The sequence below is a fragment of the Sus scrofa genome, chromosome 14 (assembly GCF_054392235.1).
Source record: "Sus scrofa isolate SSC_HxYL_T2T_F1_AM1 chromosome 14, Sscrofa_HxYL_maternal_Yorkshire_Landrace_v2.0, whole genome shotgun sequence".
NCBI lineage: Eukaryota > Metazoa > Chordata > Mammalia > Artiodactyla > Suidae > Sus > Sus scrofa.
The window spans coordinates 154,156,646-154,177,841 of record NC_139396.1 but is presented as its reverse complement, the minus strand read 5'-3'; the positions used below and the strand labels follow the sequence as shown (position 1 = coordinate 154,177,841).

Below are 21,196 nucleotides of genomic sequence, written 5' to 3'. Positions count from 1 at the left end.
TCTTTGTTAGGGCTTTAATCTTTGGTGAAAAGTAGAAGGGAAAGTATCAAGATCAAAGTTTAGATGGTTTCTGTCATTTTCTGTCTGATCTGCTTTCTCTGTTTAAGGATCTGGAGTTGTATTTTACCTGGGCTAAATTGCTCTTTTTTCTTACTGAGTTTATGGACGTGGAGGAGGCAAAAGAATCAAAATTAAAGGTGACCAGTGTGCTTTTCTTTCCTTGACATGTTTGGGAAAGACCGTGAAGGGCATTCTGTTGATATTTTTCTAGCCCAGGATTTCACAGGGTCACATGGTGGCATAGTTAGTGGCCACTGGCCCCAGATCACCAGCAACATGGAGTTCAGGATTCTGTTCCTCTGCTGACTCAGAGGACCTGGGAGCCAAGGCTAAGCCAAGGGAGGAGAACGTTGAGGGTCTCTAAATGTTTAATTTTGCCATTAAGCTTATGTGTTGGTTGGAGAAGGAAAATTGCAAACATGGTAAATAACCCAAATACCTTACCTAAGTTGGAAAAACAGAAAACTGTTTCAGGTAGAGACAGTAAAATACATGAGATTTGCAGTTGAAAATGAAAGAGACTTGAAATTTCATTCTGCCCTCCTAAACTACTGTGAATGAACCATGTCCCTTTGTTGTAAGTCCTAAACGGTTAACTGCCACATGAATCGAACGAAATTGTCAGGTTATAGTAATTACATCAGTAATTTGATCTGCTGTCATTTGAATGGAGCCATGTGTGGAGAGTTGGTTACTTCCCTCTGTGGGGCTGACCCTTTTGCATTCCTGGGAGATGAAGACTAATAGAGCTCATTAAGCTTTATGGGGAAAGAGCTTTTATCACCTCGTCAAGTCAGGCAACATATTTCCATTCTAGTCCTAATTTCGCGTGGCTCTGTAGCTGCTGATGTGCATGTGCCTGCGAGGTTTCCATGAGATCGCTCCCTCACAGACATTTTTATTGACGTTTCTAAGTCGGAATTACATTTTGCGTGGCACCACCTACACATGTCTTCAATTAGATGTAGGTAAATAAAAGGGATTATGTATCAGAGGCTCAAAGATTCTTGAAATTCTCAAAGTCAGATGTTGCCGGCCATCCAGGAGGGTGCAGTCTCCTCCTCATCTTGGAGGTAGAGAACCACAGGAGAGGCATTTGTCAGAGAAGTTAAGCCGTGTGGGAATGTGGGTCGCTTAGGATTCTCTTCAAGGATGTCCTGTTCCTTCATTCCAGATCAATTAAAATCTTCATTAGCACTTACCATGATAATTTCTCAAGAAATTAGCACCTATAGAACATGGGTGTGCATTGCTTAACTCTGCTTCCATTATTTTGATTTTCACAGAATGTCTATGAGGTAGTTATTGCCAGTGTCCTTATGAAGAAAGTTGAGCCTACAGAGGTGGTTGAGTTCCGTATCATAGCTGCTAGTATGTGACAGCAGTATGCTGTGCGAGTCTCTTACATGAACCGATGCCATTTGAAGGAAGATGGTGATAAATTTGAGGTGTGCCAACCTTGGCACAGTTAATTTGGGGTTGGAGAGATCTTTTTTTGTGGGCGCTGTCTTATGCATCATGTGATGCTTAGCAACATCTCTGACCTCTACCCAAGAGATGCCAGTCGCACCCTTTCCCCTGAGTTGAAACAAAAGGTCTCCAGATTTTGCCAGCTATCCCTAGAGGGTAAAACAGCTCCCTGTTAAAAACTACTGCCCTCAAGCAGCCTTAACAATAATCCAGTAGGGATGAGAGTAGCAACGATAACACATTTTCAACCTCATAGAAGGTGGGAAAAAGGAAAGGTGGACCAAGAACAAATGAGACAAATAGAAACAAATAGTAAAATTGTCCACTTAAGCCTGACCAAATTGATTATTATATTACATATAAGTGTATATGTAAACCAAAAATCTGCAGTATGGAAATATTTTACATCTATGCTGTCAAAAACATGCGTGTAGCTAGTGGTCATATATAGCCACTGAGCTCTTTATGAACTGAGTTTAAATTTTTAAAAATTTTAGTTGACTTATGCAATCACATGTGGCCAGTGGCTGTCCTATTGGGCAGCACAGGTCTAAACACTCCAGTTAAAAGTCAGAGATTGTCAGACTAGGTAAAAGGAAAAAAGGAAATTCACCTTAAACATGAAGACAAGAATAGGTTAAAAGTAGACCACCAGAGTAAACATAAGAAGGGTGAGTGGCCGTCTACATAGCTAACAAAATGGGCTCTTACCAGAAGGGAAGGTGGACATTTCATAATGAGAAAATGGTTCGTTCATCACATGAAGACAGTCGTCCAAAATGTGATGCACTTAATAACAGAGCCTCAAAACACATGAAGCAAAAACTGCTGGAGCTGAAAGGAGAAACAGTCAAATCCACCGCTGTAGTTGGAGACTTCAGGACAACTCTCAGCAATTGATAGAACAATTAGAATATTACGAGGAGTATAGCAGAAACTATCACACAGTTCTACTTAGTTGACGTCTATTGAATGCCATACCCAGCAGTGACAAAATACATATTTCTTCAGGTACACAGGTGCATTCTCTTAGAGCATATGCTATACCATTATACAAATCTCAGCAATTTAAAGATTGACGTAATCTCTGATCAAAGTGGAATTAAGTTAGAATCAATAGCAAAAAGAACTGTTGGGGGGGTAAAATGATTAGATGGGTATTTAAGAAAAATGAATCCATAAAAGAAGAAATGCCATATAAACATTGCTCTAGGTGCCCAAAGGTGTTGGATAAATTTCGGGCTCTAATGTTGATAAACTTCTTATTTTATTTTATTTTATTTTGCTTTTTTTAGCGCTGTACCTGTGGCATACGGAGGTTCCCAGGCTACTGGTCCAGTCAGAGCTGTAGCTGCTGGCATACACCACAGCCACAGCAACACCAGATCCGAGCCATAGCTGTGACCTACACCATGGCTCGTGGCAACGCCAGATCCTTAACCCACTGAGCAAGGCCCAGGATTGAACCTGCATCCTCATAGACAACTAGCCAGATTCGTTTCCTCTGAGCCACTACCGGAACTCTAATAAACTTCTTAAGTCATAATAGAGTAATAATAAATAGCATGTCTATGATTTAGAAATATTGTCTTTATTATATGCTGTATAACTTATATTGTATTATGTTATGCTATATTATGTTGATATTGTATGATTAAGATGTGTTTTTTTTTTTTTTTTTTTTTTTTAAGGCTGTACTCATGGCATGTGGAAGATCCCAGGCTAGGGGTCAAATCAGAGCTGTAGCTGCTGGCCTACACCACAGCCACAGCAATGCCAGATCCAAGCCGCATCTGCGGCCTACATCATAGCTCATGGCTGCGCTGGATCCCTAACCCACTGATTGAGGCCAGGAATCGAACCTCATCCTCATGGATACTAGTCGGGTTCGATACTGCTGAGCCACAATGGGAACTTCTGTATATAACAATTATTATGAACCAAAAAAAAAAGAGAACTGTTACAGTTCAGCCATCAGAAGACAAACAACTTGGTTAAAAAAGGGATAAAAGACTTGATTATGCATTTTATTGTGAAGGCACAAAATGGCTGATAAACAAATGAAAAGTGGTCACGATCCATTAGAGAAATGCAAATTAAAAATGGCTGTAATCACAAGAGAGTACCATGTGTTGATGTGGAGAAATTGGAACCCTCATGCGTGGCAGGTGGGAATGTCATAGGGTGTAGCCACATTTCAGCAGTTCCTCAGAATGTTAAACACAGGGTTACTGTGTGACGCAGCAGTTTCTCTCACACGAATGTACCTAAGCTAAATGAAAATACCTACAAACAAAGACATGTGTTTGAATGTTCATGGTAGCATTATTCATAATGGCCAAAGGCTGATGAGTAAAGTAAAATACGGTATTTCTATACAATTTAATACTTTTCAGCAACAAAATGAACAGTTCACAATACACACAATACCCGGACGAACCTTTAGTTATTTGAGACGAAAGAAGTCAGACACAAGAGTTCACCTATTGTGTGTTTCCTTTGTATAAATTATCCAAAAAAGGGGAACTGATAGAGTCAGAAAGCAGATCAGTAGTTACCAGGGACATAAGAGGTACTACTGGGGGACTGACTGCAGATGGGTCTTTGAGAATTTGGGGACGTGATGGGAAAGTTCTGAAACTGGATTGTGGTGATGGTTCCACAGTTCTATAAATTTGCCAAAAAGCACAGCATTCTGTACTTAAAATTGGTGAATTTTACCATATGTTTAAAGAGCCAGGGCCAGGGCAGACAGAGGTAACTAAAGGGGAAGCCCAATCTTTTCAGAGAGTGATTGTCAGTCCACTGTTAACTGAATACTCAGCAGTGCAAAGCTGGGCAGTGGCTTGGTCCACTGGGCAAACGTGGGATGAGTGAAGTTTGCTGTTTTTCTAGTTATGTGGGCTGGGAAACAGTTGCGCCGTTTTCCTGGTGAGCCCCGTGCTGGAGACCAGAGGTTGAATAGGTGAGGCGCTGGTGGCCAGAGGCACCAGGTAGAATTCTGGAGCCAGATCCCTCAGGTCACTGGGATTGTCTTTTGACTGCGCTCCCTTTTTGTCGCATCAGAGGGCTGAGCGGTTCTGGTTGGGATTGGGCTGCTGACAAAGAACTCGTTGATCTGAAGACCTCATTCCTTGCCCTCAGTTCACTTCAGTGAGACTTGAACATCTTTTATGGAGTCAGGCTAGTATTCCCCAGGCTCGCAGTGGCACCCAGCAGATGCTGGTTGAGTTGACAAATGAACTTATTTCTAATTAATTTCTGGCTATCGCATGATAGTTGAGCCAGTGTAAGCGGAACCGTATGTTTCATAGTGAAATTATATCAGTTTTTCCTGGAAACTGTTCTCATGCGAGAAAAATAATTAGAATTGATTCAGATAATAAAAGAAAGCACACTGGAATAGAAAACCAAACACTAAGTAGAAAAATGCCGTAAATTTCCATGTTGAAGATTTTTCTGCATGGGACTTGGATTAGTTTAGGCATCTAAGTGCATCCAAGATATCTTTTTGCCAGGTCAGTCTTCCTTTAGCAAGTGGTGGTATTCATCTTTATTCCAGGATCTTTCAGCTGTGTTAAAAATTACGGTCATCTGTGCCTTGACAGTTTGCATTGCCCATTAGATGTGCATGAATGCTTCAGAGGATGTTTGAATGGCCAGTTCTGGCATGGATTAGTTTCCACGGGGATCAGTCTGGTCTGGTGTTGGCAGTCATTGAGTTCTAAATCAGAATATCAGTTTGGATTGTCGCCGTGGGACGTTTTTTCCCCTTTATAAGATAGATTAGAAAACCAAGAGTCTCACATTGAACTGACATTAAGTAAGGGCTCGCATTAGGATAGTCACTCTAGATTCTAGGGTGTTTGTTGTAGTGCTCAATAAATACAGTCTGATCTATAGAATTGAGTTTGGTATTCTGTTCTTTTTGCATGCTTAGTGTCTCACTAAAAGTCTTTTTCATGGATGATTAGGATTGAAAATAAAAAGAAAAATATAAGTAAAATACAAGGATGTCAAAGTAAATGACAGACTAATAATAGTTTTAATTGTTCTTAATTTTTTTCTATTCTACAGTAAAAATATGGAAATAAATTCCTTATTTCTATCATGTTTTATTAAAAACATTTACTGTAAATCTTTCCTCAGCTACTTATGCTTAAAGTTCAAATTTTTGTCATTATAGTGCTCCCAGTTTTAAGTTGTAAGTGTGAGGGTAAACTTTTTTGATTCCTTTGAAGCATTTTCATTCCTAAGAATTCTGTTGTTGAGAAAAACATTTCTTTTCTTTTTTCTATTTATTTTATTGAGGAGTTCTCATTTCAGTGGCCTGGATCACTGCTGTGGCACAGGTTCAATCCCTGGCCTGGGAGCTACCACAAGATGTGGGGCCTGGCCCAAATAATTATTTTATTGACTTGTAGTTGATTTACAGTGTTGTGTTAATTTTTGCTGTGCAGCAATGTGATTCAGTTTTATATATATACATATATATATAATATAAATATACACACACATTCCTTTTCTTTTTTTCTTTTTTTTGGTCTTTTTGTCACTTAGGGCTGCTGTGGCATATGGAGGTTCCCAGGTTAGGGGTCCAATTGAAGCTGTAGTTGTTGGCCTATGCCACAGCCACAGTAACGTCAGATCCGAGCTGCATCTGTGACCTACACCACAGCTCATGGCAACACAGGATCCTTAACCCACTGAGCGAGGCCAGGGATCGAACCCACAACCTCATGGTTCCTAGTCGGATTTATTAACCACTGTGCCACGACGGGAACTCCATACACATACTCATTTTCATATTCTTTTCCACTGTGATTTATCCCAGAATATCGAATATAGTTCCCTGTGCTATACAGTAGGACCTTATTGTTTATCTGTCCTATGTTTAATAGTTTGCATCTGCTAGTCCCAAACTCCCAATCATCCCTCCCCAACAAGTCTGTGAGTCTGTTTCTGTTTCATAGATAAGTTTGTGTCATACTTTAGACTCCATGTGTAAGTGATACCGTATGGTATTTGTCGTTCTCTTTCTGACCTCCTTCACTTGGTATGGTAATCTCTGTGTCCATCCATGTTGCTGCAGATGGCATTATTTCATTCTTTTTTAGGTCTGCATAATATTCCATTGTGTGTATATATATATATATATATACCCACCACATCTTCTTTATCCATTCATCTTGTTGATGGACATTTAGGTTGTTTCCATGTTTTGGCTATTGTGAATAGGGCTGCTGAGAACATAGGATGGGGTGCATGTATCTTTTTGAACTATAGTTTTGTCTGGATATATACCAAAGAGTAGGATTGTAGGATCATATGGCAACTCTTTTTAGCTTTTTTGAGGAACCTCTATAGTCTTTTCCATAGTGGCTGCACCAGTTTACATTCCCACCAACAGTGTAGGAGGGCTCCTTTTTTTCCACACCCTTTCCAGCATTTGTTATTTCCAGATTTTCTAGTGATGGCCTTTCTGACTGTAGTGAGGTGGTTCCTCACTGTAGTTTTGAGTTTCATTTCTCTGATAATTAGCAGTGTTGAGCATTTTTTCATGTGCCTGTTGACCATCTCTGTATGTCTTCTTTGGGGAAATGTCTATTTAGATCTTCTGCCCATTTTTTAGTTGTTGTCATTGTCATTGAGTTGTATGAGCTGTTTCTGTCTTTTGGAAATTAAGCCCTTGTCAGTCGTACCATTTGCAAATAGAGAAATACATTTATTTGCCCTTCCTTCCTCCCTCTCTTCTTTCCTCCCTCCCTCCTTCTTTCTTTCTTTCTTTTTTTTTTTACAGCCACACCTGCAGCATATGGAAGTTCCCAGGGCCACAGGTCCAATTGGAGCTGCAGCTGCTGGCCTTTGCCACAGCCACAGCAACACTAAATCTGAGCTGCAACTGTGGTCTACACCACAGCTCGTGGCGATGCCAGATTCTTAACCCACTGAGTGAGGCCAGGGATCAAACCCACATCCTCAGGAACACTGTGTTGGGTTCTTAACCTGCTGAGCCACGATGAGAACTCCAAGAAATACATTTCGTGATTTGTACTTTGGTTTAGTAAATTGCTGAAGTATCTCAATTCATTATGCTGAACAGGACATGTTGAGGTATTCTGATTGTGTTTCAGCGTGGTGCCCACAGAAGGAACCTCCACGGAGACAAACACTGAGCTAAGAGTTGGGATTTCCAGGTCCTTCCTGGCATTCTCCTAAACTGGCCTCATGACTTTCGGCAAGTCCTTTAGTCACCTGACGGTCGCTTTTTCCTTTATAAAGTAAGAGTATCTCAGATGAAGATGTCCCTCAAAACCGAGTGAAGTTAGCCAACATTTTAACATATTTTATAGCTTCTTTTCAGACTTAGGTGTTTTTAAACCAGGCAAATAAACTTCCCCAACCTACAACTTGCTATTTTTATAGCCCTTCAAGTTTTGTCTTTCGCTATTGTTTTACGATCCGAAGTAAGACGACATTTTACTTGGAGCAGTTCTACTTACTTTTTTTTTTTTTTTTTAAATAAAAACAAGCCTCATCCTATTACCTTGCATACACAAATGCATGTTTCTAACAAAGTGATAACTTTTCGTTTTATAGAGAGAACTTAGGAGATGGGAAATTGAGAGCTACCTGATATATGTATGCATTTTAGCAGACTGAGAAAGTGCATAAATTCAAACATTACAGCATTACACTATCTTTTATACCTCGTCAAAGTGGCAAAGATCAGCATGTTTATTGACATGACCCAAAGATGTAGCCATTCTGTAGCATATGTAAATATGAAGGGGAAAGTTTATAAAATTATGTTCATTGTTAGTGTTTATTCTTCTTCCGAAACTACTGAAGGATCCCCAAATATTCATTAAATGTGTTGATTTACATCCACATTTAAAAATTTTAAGTGTCTTAGGAATTATGTTTAAGACAACAGAAAACATAAAAATATTGTCTGCTCAATATTGACAATCATTAGGGAAGTATAAATCAAAACCACAAAGACATACCACCTTTGCAACCCGTTAGGATGGCCTCTATCATAAAACAGAAAACAATAAATACTGGCATGGATGTGGAGAAATTGGAACTCTTGTGCATTGCTGGTGGATGTGTAAAATGGTACAGCCTCTGTAGAAAACAGTATGGCGGTTCCTCAAAGAATTAAAACCAAAATTATCATATGATCCTGCGATTTCCCTTCTGGGTATACGCACGACAGAATTGAAAGTAGGGGCTCAAACAGGTAATGTACCCCAGTGTTCATAGAAGCATTATTCACACTAGCCAAAAATTAAAAACAGCCAAATGTCTATGGTCAGATGAATGAATAAATAAAATGTGACAAATACATACAGTTGCATATTATTCAGCCCTAAAAGGGAGGAAACTCTGACAGATGCCACAACACGGGTGACCTTTGAGTACACGAGGCCAGTCACAGAAGGGCAAGTACTGTATGGTTCCGCTCAGCTGAGATACCTGGAGTAGTCAAATTCGTAGAGACGGAAGGTAGAGCAGCGGTTGTTAGGGAGCGAAGGAAGGAAGTGATGGCGAGATTCAGTGTGTGGTAATGAAAATGTTCAGGGCATGGACAGCGGTGACAGACAGCACCGTAAATACTCAATACCCCTGAATTGTACACTCACAGATGTTGCAAATGTAAGTTTTCTGTTACGTGTATATGGCCACAATGTAGCAAATATGTTAAACTCTTAGAATTATAATTCAGTTCCATTGAACAGATTTTCATTTTCAAAATGTTAATAAGCATTGCATAGGAATAGCGTTAACTTTTTGGATTAGTAAATCAGTGAGTAGTTTTGGAAGTTTAACTATTCATTACCTCCCCCAAGCCCTCATACATTCTTTTTAAAAACCCACTCATATACTTAATACTAATAAATCTGAGAAAGAACATCATTTTTTTCTTTCTTAAAATTATTAAACCATTTTGATTTATCTTAAAAATATTTCTGAGCTAGCAGTTTCTGTAAGGAGTTTATTTATATCCTGTGAAGTTGGAGGATATTTGATTAATGTAAATGCTTACTTATTTCCGTAAATCAGTTTTACAGAGCTCCTCTAAATAAGAGATGTAACAGTGTGATTTTTTTTAAAAAATACTCTCTTGGTGTAGGAAAATATTTCACATACAACAAGCTGTGAAGACTTTACTGAATTTCGATTCACAAACTTGTAGAGAGCCTTTAGCTTCAGGCTACAGGTCGGAAGTAAACACAGAAACTCATCAAGGACTCAAAGAGCAGGTCTCCTTAATTGATGGAGCTCACAAATAAACAAACAAACAAACAAACAAACAAAAAACCCGAAACCAAACCCAAACCAGCTTCTCTGTCTTCTCTCAGCCAGCATCCATCCAGTAAGGACCGTCATCCGTCCAGTAAGGACCTTGAACCAGATTCAGCGACTCCTTCCAGTTCTGGGGATAACTTACCCATAGGACATAAACAGGAGCACAAACCTAGCAAAGAGGTAGAAAAAGACTTAGAGAAACAGCAGTTAGAGCTCTGTTACTACACAGGAATCTCTTTGAGAGTTAAGAAAAGACACACAAGATGAGACACGCTAGGCTTAACATACTTGGAGGGCACTTAACACATACTTCGGTCCATCATGTGAGTTAGTTCCCTCGCGCTTCTCAGTGGATGACCCCCGAAACTGTTAAACTCTAATTTTCAAAAAGTTAGAATCCATACCTTCACACAAATAGAGCATGAGCACATGTCAAATTTTATTTGACTCATTAATTAATATAAGAACCAGTAAGACATTAGAACTGGTGCAGTGCACATTTGTTTAACACACACACACACACACATACACACATACATATCTGCAAGCAGTATATTAGAAGGTTGAGATGAAATTGCGAAGTTAGATAAATACAACTGGTTATTATTGTCTTACAAGGGCATCAAACTGTAACCTTTTGGGTATTTGTTCCACTGAACAAAAGTCTACCCCAACTAAATTGAAAAACAACCCAGTCAGTAGAAAATCAAGCCCAGAACTATACTCAAAGAATAGCCAAACAAAGTAATTTTTTTGGCTTTTATCAAACTTCACCTATTAACCACATATTTATTGCTTACTAGTACTTCTTCAACCTTAGATTTTAAAACACTTTTTTGATTATACATTTAATGTTATTAAAAATAGATTGTTTATTAAAAAATACAGAAAATTAGAATAAGAAATTGCTCAAAAACTCTTGACAACAGTATCAGATATTTTTCCATCTTTATAAGTTTGTGCGTGCATGTTACACACATTTTTCATATACTTGAGATCATACATTCCATTTTATATTGTTATATTTTTATTTATTTATTTAGTTTTTGTCTTCTGCTTTTTAGGGCTGCATTCGCGGCATATGGAGGTTCCCAGTTTAGTGGTCCAGTTGGAGCTGCAGCTGCTGGCCTGCACTACAGCCGCAGCAATGTGGGATCTGAGCCACGTCTGCGACCTGCACCATAGCTCACAGCAATGCTGGATCCTTGACCCACTGAGCAAGGCCAGGAATTGAACCTGCAACCTCATGGTTCCTAGTCAGATTCGTTTCCTCTGCGCCACGACGGGAACTCCTATTGTTGTATTTTTACTTGGAGAAATGTTTTAATGTTAGAAACTGTTTACTCAAGATTTTAACAACATAAACTATTTCTGTAACTCATGAAGTTAAAAAACACTATTTTTAACTCATGAAGAACGATTATGTAGTAATTAGAAACTTTTTACTCAAGATTTTAATAATTACTGCATAATCGTTCTTCATGAGTTACTATATTTAATTTTATCTTACAATTTTATTTTCATTTGATTCTTTCTCCCCAGTTTGGAAGTGAATAGAAGTTGTGTTGCCGTGAATGTCATTGTCTCATTTAATATGAGCTGACTGGAATTTTCAGGTTAGGTGCTACTGAGTATTTTTTATTGCGATTACCAGCAGAAACTGAGGTGGACAGTGTAAAGAGTTTGTGCCTCTCCGATGACTGAGTAATCTTCACCAACTTAGGGATTCCAAAGAAACTGAGGCCTTCGGCTGCTTACCTAATAAAGTCTTATCTTGCAACCTGAGAGAGTTATGGAAATAGGAAGAACAAATGAATTTTTGCTAATCTGCAGGCTGTAGAAATTATGTCATTTATATTACTTAATAAAATTAAGTTTTATGTATTTCCTTTGTGCGCAGAGGAGATGTTGCTTAAAATAGAATAACAAATATTGTTACTTTGGCGTGTACTTTTCCCCCCTTTTTAAGGATCATTTAAACTTAGTTGTCCTTGGATTGAAATATAGGTGATGATTGAAAATGATCACATTACAATAAGCTGGTGTAGACTAAAATTTTCAGTGTAGTCCTGTTACAGAGTCAACATTATGTAATTTATAAATACATGTAACTAAGATAATTGAACGTTTTGAAGGTTATGATCAGTAAGTTTGGCTTGTATGATATAAAATGGGCTGTAAAATACTGATATCTCATGTGGTATTAGTCAGAGTCCTTGCAAAGAGAAAAGTAACCTCAAAATGCAAAATAGTCCTTGCTGGTGAATATTAGTAGCTAAACCCATCAGGTGATCTTTCCAACTTGTTCAAGGCTGTAATTGTCTTTCCAGGAGGGGAGATTTTGCCAGGGGAGCAAGGACTCATTGAATGGCAGATGCTGTTCCAGTGGAGTGTTCTTTGGTGGGAACTACTTGTCCCACCAGCACATACTTTCTCAGAATTTGCCCCTAAAGTATCTTAATTTCACATACTTTGGACATTAACTGGAAACAAAGTTGGAGTCTTTTCCCAGGTGGACTGTCATTATCTCTACCACACAGTATAGCCGTGAACCAGGAAGTGCCTTAGTTTTGGTGGACAGCTTTAGTGTACTAATTGCCTGCCAGAAAATTAAGAATTGGTTGCATCCAGTTTTAAAATCACTTCTACAAAACTGTGTGATATATTAACCGTCATTCTTACTCTTTGCATTTTCCAAATTGACTCTTTTTTAAATTTGTTAATTATACTATTTTGAATTTTTAAATTTAGTTTTTGGGTCTTTTTGGTTTTTTTTTTAATCATGTAAATGTTGACGCCATAGTGGTTTAGCACACCTTTGGGTTTCTGTTTTTAAAATGCATTTGAAGTTTATTGCAGTGTTTCATAAAACTCTTAACAGAAAGCAAAACAGTTGCAGGAAGAAGTTATTTTCAAACGATGGAGACTTCTAATCAGGTTCTTTAAATGAGTACCTTTAGTGACTTCTGTAAAGTGTTTTTTTAAAAAAATCAAAACACCCGTTGTCAAATAGTAGATTTTTGTGTGAACAGATGAGATTTAGGAGAGCTCCTTTTGGATGCTTTGGCAGGGAGAACCCAGGTCCTGCTCTCTAAAGAAAGCCTCAAGACTTTCACTGTTCCATTCCTCGAACTCCCCTAAGTCCCCCAGTGCCGTCCCTGGGGCCTGGAGTGTGACTCCCCCTTTGCCTACCCCTTGGAATCTTAGCAGTGTCTGTTTTAAGCATGACTGAGGCATGTGGAGGCAGGTGGGTCAGGAGACAAGGGCACTTTATCAGAGTAAATATACACACATTTTGGGAGCCATTTAGCTGGAAGCCTAAATTGGCCCATTAATATTGATGTCATTTCTACAGAGTACCTTTGGTATTGTACCGCCCAGCTCATTAATCACAGAAGCCACGCCATCCGTCCCCAGCATTTAAGACATGTTTTTTTGAATAGCTAGTGGTGAGCTTTATTGTTGTATTTTCCCTGTTATCAGCTAAATTCTTGAGATTGAGGAACTGGTGATAAATAACTTTGCTTATTAATTCTTTCACTTGTACAAGCTGTGGGCATGAGAAAGAAAAACTATTAAGTATTGCTAATAACATTACTGACTTCTTTGTGAGGAAATTAAAGAGAGCTGCAATGAACTTTGCTATTAAAGAGGTACTGATATAATTTCATAGACGTAATCTTATAGATTGTGTCGTTCAGATCCCTTAAAACGAAAACCGACTCAAATTTGTTCACAGTCTGCACGGTGCTTTTATTTGTATGTTGTCATTTATTTCTCACATCTGCCTTTGAGAGTGCAAAGTAGTATGATTCCTGTTTTAAAAATGCAGAAATGGATACTTTTTTTTCCCCCTGTCTTTTGACCTTTTAGGGCCACACTCGTGGCATATGGGGGTTCCGAGGCTAGGGGTCTAATTGGAGCTACAACTGCCAGCCTATGCCAGAGCCACAGCAGTGCCACATCCGAGCTGCGTCTGCAACCTACACCATAGCTCACGGCAATGCTGGATGCTTTAACCCACTAAGGGAGGGTAGGGATCGAACCCGCAACCTCATGGTTCCTAGGCATTTATGCTGTGCCACGCTGGGAACTCCAGAAATGGATACTTTTAAAATAAGTTAACTTATTGTCTTGCTATGGTAAAATAGCTAGAAAGTGTACAGTGTGTGGAGTTAGGACTCAAATCCATATTTCTTGATTCCAAATCCTGGACTTCAGTCACTATAACCTGCTCCCTTTCTGCTTGCAGTTTACAATGCATAGACTCCTTCTTCCCGCTATATTTAAAAAAGACGCTTACATGAGTGGCTCTCTAAAGTGTGGTCCTGCAACCCCCCTGGTAGTTCCTGAGGCCATTTCAGGGGATCCTCAAGAGTTAAATTAGTTTATCAGCCTTTTTCACTCATTCTCTTATGAGTATATGGGAATGTTTTCCAAAGGCTACATGATGGCATCACATTAAATGCAGAAGCAGATATGAGAATACTGCTGTCCTCTGTAAGCCATACAAAGTTTTGCAAAAATGTAAAACAGTGCCATTCTCCTCACTAAATATCACTAAATTATCATTGAGGCAGCACCACCTGTTCATTTTCCCTTCCCAAATAGTGTGTGTATTTTCCTGCATAATCTAATTACCTCATCTTCTGTGTTTCTAAGTGACAACTGAAGAGTATTCACTGTTAAAAGGCCCTAACTAAGCGTTAAAGATATGCAACAATCCCAGGTAGTGAAGTAGGATCTCAAAACAGTAAATAGAGAATAGACAGTGACCTGGGAGGCCTCTCTAATACTGGGAGACTTAGTTCCTTGGAGAATTAATTGAAGGGACAGAAAGATAGAACTTTTTCTGACCTAGTGGAGGTGATGGTGATGAATCAGTGTTAGCTGTTTAAATTTATTTATTTATTTATTTATTTTTGTCTTTCTTTTTTTTTTTTTTTTTGGTCTTTTTGCCTTTTCTAGGGCCACTCCCGCGGCATATGGAGGTTCCCAGGCTAGGGGTCTAGTCCGAGCTGTAGCCGCCGGCCTACGCCAGACCCACAGCAACGCGGGATCCGAGCCGCGTCTGCGACCTACATCACAGCTCACGGCAACGCCGGGTCCTTAACCCACTGAGCAAGGGCAGGGACCGAACCCGCAACCTCATGGTTCCTAGTCGGATTCGTTAACCACTGCGCCACGACGGGAACTCCAGCTGTTTAAATCTCAATTTGCAGTAAAGATAGTTTCTACTCTTGAACACCTTTCTAATCAACAGGTATCCATACGGCATGATGAAGTGAAGTTCAGTGAGTCTGTATGAAAGGATGTTGTCAAATGATGACAGATCTGTTCCACAGGTTGTGCTGATTTCTTTTTTTTCTTTAAAATTTTTTTATTATAGTTGATTTACAATGTTCTGTCAATTTCTGCTGTACAGCAAAATGATTCAGTTAGAAATATACATATATACATTCTTTTTCTCATAATATCTTCCATCATGTTCCATCAGAAGTGACTGGATAGGAGTTCCCGTCATGGCTCAGTGGTTAACGAAACTGACTAGGAACCATGAGGTTGCAGGTTCGATCCCTGGCCTCGCTCAGTGGGTTAAGGATCTGGCGTTGCCATGAGCTGTGGTGTAGGTCGCAGACACGGCTCGGATCCCGTGTTGCTGTGGCTGTGGCGTAGGCCGGCAGCTACAGCTTTGATTCAACCCCTAGCCCAGGAACTTCCATATCCCTCAGAGCAGCCTTAGAAAAGGGCACCCCCCCAAAAAAAGTGATTGGATATAGTGCCCTGTGCTGATTGGATATAGTGCCCTGTGTGCTGATTTCTGATTTTATAGATTTAGTTATTATTCTTTCTGTTTTTATCTCCTTACCTCTCCTTCAAATGCTGAGTTGTTTCCATGTTTTAAAAGTATTGTGTTTGAGGGAAAGAAAACTCTATTATGGCAGTTTTATGTCAGGTGGAAGGATGGAACTTAGCCGAGGTGTTTGTGATAGACAGACATTAGTCATGTTAGTTCTCTCAGTCATTGTATGGTTTTAGATACGTGGTAGGCACTGACTTGTTTCAGGATTTCCCAGCCAGAAGTGAGTGGTCTGGGAACTCTGGCTGTTCCAGCTGCAAAGAGGGTTGAGGGAGTCAGTATTTCAGCTTCACTTCCAATCCAGTTTCCACCTCTGCTGAGTCCTTACTGAAAAACTTGAGAGTATTGATTGGCTTACCAAATTGAGACTAGGAGAGCATTGTTAACCAGTGCTGATGTCCCAGGTGTAGTTTTAGGAAAATAGCTTCTTATCTCCCTGTACTTGGAGCTTCTTCCACTTCTGAAATCTTTTTTTTTTTTTTTTTTTTTTAAGTTAGGTCAGTGAGGACCCCAAAAAGGAGAAAAGAAAAGCATTCATTTTTTTTAACTGTCAGAAAACATGATGGAAAGAAAAGGAGTACAGCAAAGCAAGTATTAAGAAAAAAAAATTTAAACCATGCATTTAAAACACTTTGTTTTTCATGCTGCTGTATTTACTGACTTGGCTATACAAAGGATATTTGATAAGTGAGTTTATTTAAATGTGTATAAAAGTAGCTGATTTTCTTATTTAGCATTGACTTAGGGGCTAGGAGGTCAATCTCTGTGTCATTTAATAACTTCGTAGTTTTATGATCCTTTTATTGCTTAGCTGACTTCTGGATTTCCTGTTTCCTCGGGCGATGTGATGGTGGTCAGAGTAGATAGTTATATGGCGTATTTTTTCTTAAGTAATTAAAAAGCAGCCAATTATCTCTATAAAGTGCTCTGCAGATGGGGCAGACCCCACCTTTCACACGAATTGAAAGATGGGAAGAATGCATGTGCTTAGGACAGACTGGTCAGGACTGGCCTCAGAAGGAACCGGTGGAGTAACTGGAAGCAGGTTATTAAATGGGAGGTCCAGGGAAAGAGAGAAACGGTGAACGCTGGAAACTGAAAAGGAAACTGCCGTTTGAAAAAAATATTTAAGCTGGTACAGCAAGTAAGACTGATTTGTATTTAGGGTTAACAGAACATATTGGTTATTTATTTATTGAGAATATGCTATTGAGTCTGTCCACACTTACTATGTCCTTAGTAAATGCATTTTTAAGTGAATGAATAAATGAATACACTCATTCAAGTTAGTGGGTCCTAGAATGACACGCTAAACTGAAATCGCCGAAGAATTTACACATTACACAATTCGCTTTGACTTGGGGGTTTTCTGACATTTGACAGGCTCCCCACTTTACATATCATGAGCTGACAGTTTTTCTCTGTCTCTGTCACTGCATTGGTTGCTCTCCTGCATGATTATTTTTATTTTTATTTATTTATTTAGTTATTTTTGTCTTTTTGCTGTTTCTTTGGGCCGCTCCTGCAGCATATGGAGGTTCCCAGGCTAGGGGTTGAATCGGAGCTGTAGCCCCCGGCCTACGCCAGAGCCACAGCAACGTGGGATCCGAGCCCAGCCGAGCCGCGTCTGCAACCTACACCACAGCTCACAGCAACGCCAGATCGTTAACCCACTGAGCAAGGGCAGGGACTGAACCCGCAAGCTCATGGTTCCTAGTCGGATTCGTTAACCACTGCGCCATGACGGGAACTCCATGATTATTTTTAAAGACAGGGAGTTTCATTCCTGTGAGCCTCAAGGTTTACATTTAAACGATGGTTTCATAAAATTCAGTCATGTGCAGGGATTTGTTTATTTTTATGACGTAGTTGGAGCAATCTCATTTCTGAGACAGGTGATTATGCTTCAGATCTATTAGCAGTTTAGCATATTGGCATTAATTCAGGTGTTGTAGTTATACCAGCTTGATATCCTCTCTGTTTTCCTTTTGGAAAGCACTTCTCTTTGTTTACCTGTTCTACCTGATGTACAGGCTTGTCAGTTTTTCTTTCATGGATTGTGCTTTTTTGTGTTTTATCTTAAAACTCATTGCCAAACCCAAGGTGGCAAGGTCACCGGGGTTTTTTCCTATGTGATTATCTAGAAGTTTCACGGTTTTGCATTTTACATGGTCTATGACCCATTTAGAGCTAATTTTTTTTTTTGAAAGATGTAAGGTCTATGTCTAGAAATTTGCTTTTTTTTTTTTTTTTTTTTTGATGTCCAGTTGTTACAGCACCATTTGTTGTATAGACTGTCCTTTCTTGAACTGTCTTTTGTTCTTTGTCAAAGGCTAGTTACTTATATTTATGTGGATCTGTTTCTGGGTTCTATATTCTGTCCAGTTGTTTTATTTGTTCTTTCACCAGTGCCACTTTCTTGATTGTTGTAGCTTTAAAGTAAGTCTTGATGTCAGATTGTATCAGTCTTCCACCTTTGTTCAGTATTGTGTTGGTATTCTGGCTCTCTTGCCTTTCTATGTAAACTTAAGAATTAATTTGCCAGTATCCACAAAATAATTCACTGGGATTTTAATTGAGATGGCATTAAATCTGGAGACTGACTTGAGAAGAATGGACATCTTAATTAAAATGGAGTATTTTCCAATCATTTTACATCTTTTTTGATTCCTTTTGTTAGAGTTTTGTAGTTTTTCGCATATGGACTCTGAGTATGTTTGTTTGCTTTATACCTAGGTGTAAATTTTTTGGTGATTTTGTAAATGGTATTATGATGGTTTTTTTTTGTTTTTAGGGCCGCACCTGTGGCATGTGGAGGTTCCCAGACTTGGCGTGGAATCAGAGCTACAGCTGCCGGCCTACACCACAGCCATAGCAAAGCTATATACAAGTTGCGTCCGCAACTTACACCACAGCTCACAGCAATGCCGGATCCTTAACCCAGTGAAAAAGGCCAGGGATCAAACCTGTGTCCTCATGGATGCTAGTCAAATTTGTAACTGCTGAGCTGCAATGGGAACTCCTCTGGTACTGTGTTTTTAATTTCAAATTCCGGTCATTGCTGGTATAAAGAGGAGCAGTTGACTTGTATATTAACCTTGTATCTTGTAACCTTCTTGTAATTGCTTATTAGTGTCAGTTTTTGTTGTTGATTCTTTGAGGTTTTCTACATAGTATGTTATGCATAACTTTGTGAACAAAGACAGTTTTATTTTTTTCCTTCCCAATCTGTATATATGCTTTTTATTTCCTTTTCTTGTTATTACACTAATTAGGATTTCCAGTGTGATATTGAACAGGAGTTATAAGAGAGGATATCATTGCCTTCTTCCCAGTCTTAGGGGAAAAGATCCAGTTTCTTACCATTAAATATGTCAAGAGCTCCTGTCATGGCTCAGTAGAAATAAATCTGACTAGAATCCGTGAGGACACAGGTTCAATCCCTGACCTCGCTCAGTGGGTTAAGGATCCAGCTTTGCCGTGAGCTGTGGTATAGGTCGCAGACATGGCTCGGATCCCATGTTGCTGTGGCTGCAATTTGACCCCTAGCCTGGGAACCTCCATATGCCTCAGATGTGGCCCTAAAAAGACGAAAAAATAAATTTAAAAAATTAAGTTAAAAAAATATGTCCACTGTAGTTTTTTTTTTTTTGATTTCTTTATAAAATTTCGATAAAGTTTCCTTCTCTTCCTAGTTTGTTGAGAGCTTTTAGTCACGAATGGGTGTTGGATTTTGTAAAATGTGTTTTCTCTATCAGTGTATATGATTGTATGGTTTTTCTTTTAGCCTGCTTTTCATAGTTGGATTACATTAATTGCTTTTCTTTTTAAAATTATTTTTCTAATGTCGAACCAGCCTTGTATACCTAGGATTAATCCTACTTTGTCATGGTGTATGACTCTTTTTATACGTTGTTGGATCTGTTTGCTAATATTTGGGTGAGGACTTTTGCATTTATGGTCATGAGATAGTGTCCTGTAGATTTCCTATCTTAAAATGTTTTTTTCTGGTTTTAGTATTAGCAAACCTGCTTTTTTCACTTTTCTTCTTTCCTTTTTAACTTTTTTCTACATACATTCTCTGTGACTTTAAGTGTGTGAATAGGATACACAAGTTTTGTTGTATTTGTTCACTTAAATCGTTTGTCTCTAATATCCATTCAGTCTCCAGTAAAGCATTTTTTATGATGCTTCATAATTTTCATCATGTGGTTTTCATTTAACAAGTTACACTTGGAGTTCCCGTCGTGGCGCAGTGGTTAACGAATCCGACTAGGAACCATGAGGTCGCGGGTTCGGTCCCTGCCCTTGCTCAGTGGGTTAACGATCCGGCGTTGCCGTGAGCTGTGGTGTAGGTTGCAGACGCGGCTCGGATCCCGCGTTGCTGTGGCTCTGGCGTAGGCTGGTGGCTACAGCTCCGATTCAACCCCTAGTCTGGGAACCTCCATATGCCGCTTGAGCGGCCCAAGAAATAGCAACAACAACAACAACAAAAAAAAGACAAAAAAAAAAAAAAAAAAAAAAAAAAAAAAAACAAGTTACACTTAAAATGTTGAATTTTTAAAAATGAGAAATATCATTCAACTAACTATTTACAGAGAATAGTTATCCTCTGAAGTCTCTGAAGTTCTTCTGTGGGACTATAGGTACATTAAAATAATAAAGAAAAATAACTTATTTTCCTTTGACTAATAGGGAGAAATGTCATAGCTTTTTGTACTTACACAGAAATGCTTACCTAGAAAAAATCATTGGCACATATGCCTTATGAGTGCGTGGGTGTCACATGTCGGGCCTGGCCGGCGATGTGGGGACAGCTCTGTTTGCATCCAGCCTTTTCCTTTGTGTTTCCCATCTTTCTCACATTCTCCATTTCTTTCCTAGTTTTTATGTGGAACAGAAGAATATAGCTTCAATAGTTATTTACTTACCCTGTAAAATTTGTATTTCTGACTGCAGATTTTAAAATAAGTAGAAAAAAATCTTAAGTTGATTTTCCTGTTGTTCTTTTATTTGGTCAGTATGTCTACACCTAAAAAGTTTTGCAGGGTTTGACTGTTCCGAAGGAGGAAATTTTAGGACTTACTAACTTGAGTAAAATAAAAGAAGAAAAGGTTAATTACTAAAAATGTTACTATAAAGGGAAAAATGACAAACTGTTCATGTTTACATGTCTGCTTTTTCATAGGCAGAGACGTCTCCTAACGGCCCAGATTGCGGTTATGGCTCCTTTCACCAGCAGTACTGGCTTGACGGAAAGATCATTGCTGTGGGCGTGATTGACATCCTTCCACACTGTGTATCGTCTGTGTATTTGTACTACGATCCTGATTATTCGTTTCTGTCTTTGGGAGTCTACTCTGCACTCCGGTGAGATTGCTTTGGACAATTATAGTGGGTCATATAGAACTTCAAATAATTCTCCATTGGATTGTATTTTATTGTTTAATAGTAGAAATCCCATTTGCTAGGACATAATAATTTGTTGCT

The 21,196-nt window shown here is 39.0% G+C and overlaps 1 protein-coding gene across 41 annotated transcripts in view; it reads left to right on the top strand.

Moving 5' to 3' along the window:
* The window catches only part of ATE1 (arginyltransferase 1), a 244,120-nt gene that overhangs the window by 61,441 nt on the left and 161,483 nt on the right, over positions 1 to 21,196 (top strand). For all 41 annotated transcript variants that reach the window (XR_014827025.1, XR_014827014.1, XR_014827028.1 and 38 more), the window contains one exon: positions 20,895 to 21,076. Coding sequence is in view for 24 of the 41 variants with exons in the window: in XM_084995701.1 (XP_084851827.1) it covers positions 20,895 to 21,076 (182 nt within the window). In the remaining 17 variants the exon portion in view is untranslated. The remainder of the gene's footprint in view (positions 1 to 20,894; positions 21,077 to 21,196) is intronic.